Here is a 6,464-nt window from a genome sequence, read left to right as displayed (position 1 = left end):
ATAGTCTTGAGCAAGGCAGAAATTATGGGGATGGTTCAGGACAGGGCAAGGTTTCCATCTGTTCATAGATCACTATGAGTTGCAGTTACCTTGACACATCTGAAAACAATATTTTCAAGGTTATATGAGACTGAATGAGGTCAATAAACATTTGGATATATCTTCTTTAGGTTCTTTACGTTTCTGGTTTGTTTTACTTTTTTGTTTTATCTTTTCCTCTTTATAGTTAAGCAATAGAGTCTTTCACTATTTCTATGGGAAATAGCATTTCGGTATCGAAAATAGACTTGCCAGTTAGCCTATAGTATTAATATGTATGTTTTAAAATTATCTTTTCACATATAGTTAGATATTTATCTGAGTCACAATTTACTGTTCCTTTATAAATATGTTTCTTTTTATTTGATGTGTTTTCAGATTAAAGTACTGACAGAAAGAATGCTCAAATATCTTCGGAAATGGTTTATCACTCACTTTTTGGGGCATTCACGGAAAAGAGCAAGATTGGTGTCTAAGGATGGAAGATGCAACATTGAGTTTGGCAATGTGGAGGCACAATCGAGATTTATATTCTTTGTGGACATCTGGACAACTGTGCTTGACCTCAAATGGAGATACAAAATGACCATTTTCATCACTGCCTTCTTAGGGAGCTGGTTCCTCTTTGGTCTTCTGTGGTACGCAGTAGCCTACATTCACAAAGATCTCCCAGAGTTTCATCCCTCTGTCAACCACACTCCATGTGTAGAGAACATCAATGGAATGACTTCAGCTTTTCTGTTTTCTCTGGAAACACAAGTGACCATTGGATATGGGTTTAGGTGTGTGACAGAACAATGTGCGACTGCCATTTTTCTGCTTATTTTCCAGTCTATTCTTGGAGTCATCATTAATTCTTTCATGTGTGGTGCCATCTTAGCCAAAATCTCTAGACCTAAGAAATGTGCAAAGACTATTACCTTCAGCAAGAATGCTGTGATTAGCAAGCGTGGTGGGAAGCTCTGTCTCCTAATCCGTGTGGCAAATCTTAGGAAGAGCCTCCTTATTGGCAGTCACATATATGGGAAGCTTTTGAAGACCACAGTCACTCCTGAGGGAGAGACTATTATTTTGGACCAGATCAATATCAACTTTGTGGTAGATGCTGGGAATGAAAATTTATTCTTCATATCTCCTCTGACAATTTACCATGTCATTGATCACAATAGTCCTTTCTTCCACATGGCAGCTGAAACCCTTCTCCAGCAAGACTTTGAATTAGTGGTATTTTTGGATGGCACAGTAGAATCAACCAGTGCCACCTGCCAGGTCCGGACATCCTATGTCCCAGAAGAGGTGCTCTGGGGCTACCGTTTTGCTCCAATAGTATCTAAGACTAAGGAAGGTAAATATAGGGTAGATTTCCATAACTTTAGCAAGACCATCGAAGTGGAGACCCCTCACTGTGCCATGTGCCTCTACAATGAGAGGGATTCTAGAGCTAGAATGAAGAGAAGCTATGACAATCCCAACTTCATCTTGTCAGAAGTTAATGAAATAGATGACACCAAAATGTAACTGTGCAATTTCAATATGAATAAAGCAAAAGCTCTAAGATGGCTAATGACTTAGAAACATTAAAAAACAATCAATATTTTTGGTGATATGAAAGTTAAACATGAGCCTTTAAAGTCTTCCGAGACATGCTGCTCTACAAGGCAGCTGTACTAGAGCATGTCATGTATTTACATGACACTGGAATGTGGAAGTTATGTGAGCTCACATGCAATGTTGCAGGGTTAATAGGAACTGATTAATCAGAAGTCTTATGTGCAAGCCAAACAGGATCTTTTAAAATTTTCTTGAAGAAATCATGAGCATGAATAGAAGCAGGGAAAGCAAAGAAAAAAACTAAACCAACAAACTCAAATCCAAATCTGTATTCTTATTTGATTTTACTGATATAAAAGGAAACACCACCTCCTGAGTTGGAGGAGATGAACTAACAAATCAAAGAAAGTAAGGAAAAATAAAAATCTGAGAACTATTGTGTGGCTCTAAACTCAACTGTAATGGTTGCAAACCTTCATTTCAGTCAGGGTGACACTAGATTTTAGAAAAAGCAAGGAGAACACAACCTGTGGTATGTCTGGGAAGCACTGGATCAATTCCAGCTTTACGTACATGCAGATTCTCAAATCTGTTTTTGGTCCAATCTAGTGTGAACCTTTAGAATTGACTCAACACTCCAGAATCTCAGTGTGCATTGTCCTGAAAGACAGAAACCTGGATTTGGAAAAGGTGGTGAATATAAAAACTGTGCTCCGTGGAAAAGACTGGAAGCTGCATATTTGCTAAAAGCATCTCTTCCTGTTCCAAGAAAGGTGCCACGTCAGTCTAGAAAGAAAATGTCTGTGAATACTTCTGAGAGAAAAGTGTTTCTTGTGTTTATGTGAGAATGTGTAATGAAAAGCTATTTCTACAGGAGAAGTGTGAAAGAAAGGAGAATGAAATGTGACCCCACAGTAAGGATTTCATCTGTCTCTGAGGGCCAGCACCATATATTCCTAAAAGGGGCTCAAGTGAAACAAGGCTGTTCTTTTCAGGGAAGGTTTTACTGTGAATATTTTGTTCAACTCACCTGTTACATTACTTTGAATGTATTCTGAGAAGCATAATACTCAAAGCTGTTTAGGAATCAAATGTTTTCAGGGTGTTGATGAAGATGTTAAATCTCTGAAACTGTGTGTGTACTTTCTGAAAGTATCATTCCTTATGCATTCATCACCATAGATAGGCTGCTGGAAGTGCTCTTGCTGAGTGTAGATGTCTCCTGGAAGGGAAAGGAGAGTGAGAAGATGGCATTAGACCATTATGGCTTCTTTGAGAGGCAGCGTGCTTGGTGCAGACATGACCACTCCTTAAAGCCCCATCAAATCACTCTAGATATGTCTTGGCAGTAACGGTGGCTGCTGTGGGCAATATTAGTAGAGAAGGCTGTTTCCCAAGCCTGGAAATGAACTTGTAGGGGAACACACACACACACACACACACACACCCTAATTAGGTTCTGTGGGAAGTTTGGGGGACTTGGGGACATGTATTTTGTCAATGTGCATAATCAGGGGCCCACAACTGTTTCATGCGAGAGGTCATTTTGTGCCTTGAAGTGTGGTGCACCCCACTTTAATATCCTGACAACCCTTAAGGAAATTGGTTAAGTGGTAAGCAAGCTTGAGAAAGCTGGAGTTCCCTGCCATGAGTTTTCATGACACTGAGGATCCCTTTGTAAACTGAGGGAAAATATATTAAATCAGGCTTTTCACATCCAGACACTCTCTCCTTGCTACTTTCCTACCCGTTCGCAAAATGCAAAATCATCATAACCCCTTCCTTCTGATTATTTAGGGAGCTAAGCAACAGCAACTAAGCAACTCCTAATTGGTATTTCTGAGTGTTCAGTGAATATCTATTTAGTTCCAAATACTCATTTATTAAGATCAAGATACTCTAACACTCGAAATCTTCCTTTTCAATGAAAACTCCCTCTGAACCTCTAGCAATCATTCTGCTACTATTCTACTAATTGCTGTGGAATCAAAATCAACTCAAAACTGACCCTCTACCAGGTTTCCAAGGCTGGAAAACAAACCAGCGGTGATTGCCCATCTTTCTTCTGAGGAACCAGTGGTGGGTTCAAACCACCAGAGAGGCACGGCCTTTGGGTTAGCGGCAAAGCTCCCTGCTGATGAGGCCACCAGAGCTCCCGTTAGCATGGTTATGTCTATTAAAGTTCTAGGAAATATGGTCAACACAGGTAAGGTGAAAGTTCTAAGAGGCCCTGGGAGGAACTAATTAAGCAATCAGCTAGTAACTGAAAGACTAGCAGTTTGAACTTGCTCAAGGGTGTCTCTGAAGAAGGCCTGGTGCTCACAGCCAGGAAAACTCTAGCAGACACAATTCTACTCAGACACAGGAGTAGATTTAAGTGTGTGTGTGTGTTTGTCTTTAGAGTAGCTGGGATCCAGAAACAACAGAAGAAACCTGGAAATACGAAGGTGAGAAGTCATGAAATGCATAGGAGTACAGCGAATTAAAAAAAAATTGGAAACAGAAAGTTCTAGAAGGTCAGCCAGACTATACATTAATGTTTGTGCTAAATGTGTGGATTAAATGGATGGTGAATGTTCCAGGGGGCTTAAAAGGCTATTTTGAAAGAAGGATTTTTCCCCCCAGCCAGATCTGATCTCATCATTACTGCGCTGATACAGATACACCACATATTTAATGATTTATCTATTTTAAATGCAATTAATTTCAAGAAACAAGCTGCATTCCATGAAACATTGTTATCCTCAGTGCTTTTTGGTCACTGATTATCCTTTGATTTGCCTGGTTTATCCATGCTGCTCTGAAGAGAGAATTTCAGCCTGGTGAGGCTGGTCCTGGTTTAACTTTTCTGGACTCACACTATCTCACATGACAATGTTTATTTAAATTTAAAATTTAGAAGAGTATCTTTGAGAAAAAGGGCTAAACATCCAAAAAAATATTTACTTCTACAGAATGAAGAGGTAGAAGGAAAAGGTCCCTTTTAAAGGGCCAGATCTAGAAAATGAGGTCAGCCTTTTGGTTTCCTTCCCAGCCCCGGAGATTGTCACAAGCAGCAAAGAGGATTGTCAGAGGGAACATTGCAGGGGAGCTCAAAAAGCTTTCGGCAACTTCCTTGGAGAACTTTCTTAAGAGGAGAGATGGCTCCTCATCTTTCCCTGTCAGAACAAAAGCTTTGAAAATTGCTGATGGAAGGAATGCAAATTAACTCCTGGCCCCACCCCTTGACTGTTGCTGTCTGCCATGACAGGAAATGCATGTCAATCAAAGCTTGACAGGGGAGATAGAGCATTTTATTTTGGAAGTCAGAAGTTTGAGAACAATGACTGGAATTTCCTCTTTCTGTCCAGCAAGAGCTGTTTGTTACTGGGGAGATAAAAGTCCATGGGCAGGGAATAAAGGTTATCAGGAACTGTGGCTACACAGAGCCATGTGGGGGGACCAAGGCAGAGGAGGACTTAAGGAGGAAATCTATTTCAATGCCTGTCATTAAGTTTCCATTAAAAGAACATTCAGTTAGGAATTCAAAAATAATTTAATCTCCATGGCCAGATGTACCCAGCTGGACTGTCTGGAGCCACGCGCTACAGAGGGAGGTTTGCACCAGGCATCCAGGCTGGGAACTGATACGAGGCCTCATCAGCTCTGTCCACCACCTTGGCTGTGCAGGGCAGCTTGTTCAAAGATGGCAAGGAATCCTCCAAGAGGAGAGGAACTCAGCATGTGTTTGTTATAGAGCCTTCTCAGTAAGTGTTCACTTAGGTTCTGTTTTAGACAGTTCATATTGTATTAGATGTTGCCAGGTTGACTACACCTGACAGCAGCCCTGTGAACAGCAAATCTGAACATTGCCCTATTGGACCCTCTTCATTATCTCTGCTATAGTTACAGGCACAGTGTCAATCCTTCTCTTTGAGGTTTTCCCTCTCTTTCACACTCTATGCTTCCTAGGGAGTGTGCCTCCATGCCAAAGGCAAATTCACTAGTTGCTCTGCAGGTGAAAGATAAGCAGTCTCCTCCTGCGTGGTTCACAGCCTGGGAATGCCCACTGAGGGCTTGTGATGAGTCAGTTTGGACTCATGGCAATGAGAATGAGAATTTCTTAGCATCATGTCTTTTTCTAAAGACTGGCTCCACCTGAAAACATGCCCAAAGTTTGCAAGAAGATGTTTCACCATCTTTGCCTATAAGGAGCACTGGGTGCACTTTCATACACTTCCTCTCGTTTAATTTTCTCAATAATCCTACAGAGTCAATTTTGCTGTTATACTGATTTTTCTCCTAGCACATTTAACACATAGCCAATCAAGTCTGTCATTCCAAAGTCTATCTGTCTTGAAAGATCATGTGCTTGAAAGCGCAAATCTAGTGGTTTCAGGCATATTGTGAGCTGGGCTACCCTCTGATAGGAGTCAGGGGCCCAGACTATAGGTGACCTGTGCACATTTCTGACGATGTATCTCAGAGGGACTCCTTTGTGGTACTTTCTAAGAGATGCAGCCCTTGGTGTGCTCACTAGTCTATATTAAGAAATAGAGAAGACAGTTTCCTGGCCAACTGCTTTGAAGAGATTCATATTTATTCCCATTCTCAACAGTGTTAAAATTAATGATTGAACACTATCATTAATATCACATGCAAGTAAAATCTTGCTGAAGATACACATGCATATGGAACACTTGGGGATTTTGTGGCTTTCTTTTTGCCCCAAGTCAGTGTCAGCAGAGTGGACTTGCCAGATTGAATTGGGGGTCTCTGATGCAGAGTCCTCCAGCATTTGGGTGGGCTGGAATTGTAAAATACCAAAATGTTTGTTCACGCCTGCAGGCTGAGGGCTGGGGGCCAGTGTGCTGTGTGTGAATCTAGATTCCAGG

General features: G+C 41.1%; 1 protein-coding gene across 1 annotated transcript; it reads left to right on the top strand.

Annotated features, from left to right (window-relative positions):
- Positions 1–420: 420 nt before the first annotated feature.
- Positions 421–1,671, top strand: KCNJ1 (potassium inwardly-rectifying channel, subfamily J, member 1). Its single transcript, XM_006901380.1, has one exon. The coding sequence runs from the start codon at positions 439–441 to the stop codon at positions 1,555–1,557; it is 1,119 nt and encodes a 372-aa protein (XP_006901442.1). The 5' UTR covers positions 421–438; the 3' UTR covers positions 1,558–1,671.
- The last annotated feature ends 4,793 nt before the right edge of the window (positions 1,672–6,464 follow it).

The sequence above is a fragment of the Elephantulus edwardii genome, unplaced genomic scaffold (genome assembly GCF_000299155.1).
Source record: "Elephantulus edwardii isolate Elephantulus edwardi_28Jun2011 unplaced genomic scaffold, EleEdw1.0 scaffold00323, whole genome shotgun sequence".
Lineage (NCBI taxonomy): Eukaryota > Metazoa > Chordata > Mammalia > Macroscelidea > Macroscelididae > Elephantulus > Elephantulus edwardii.
This window is presented reverse-complemented; position numbering and strand designations above follow the sequence as displayed.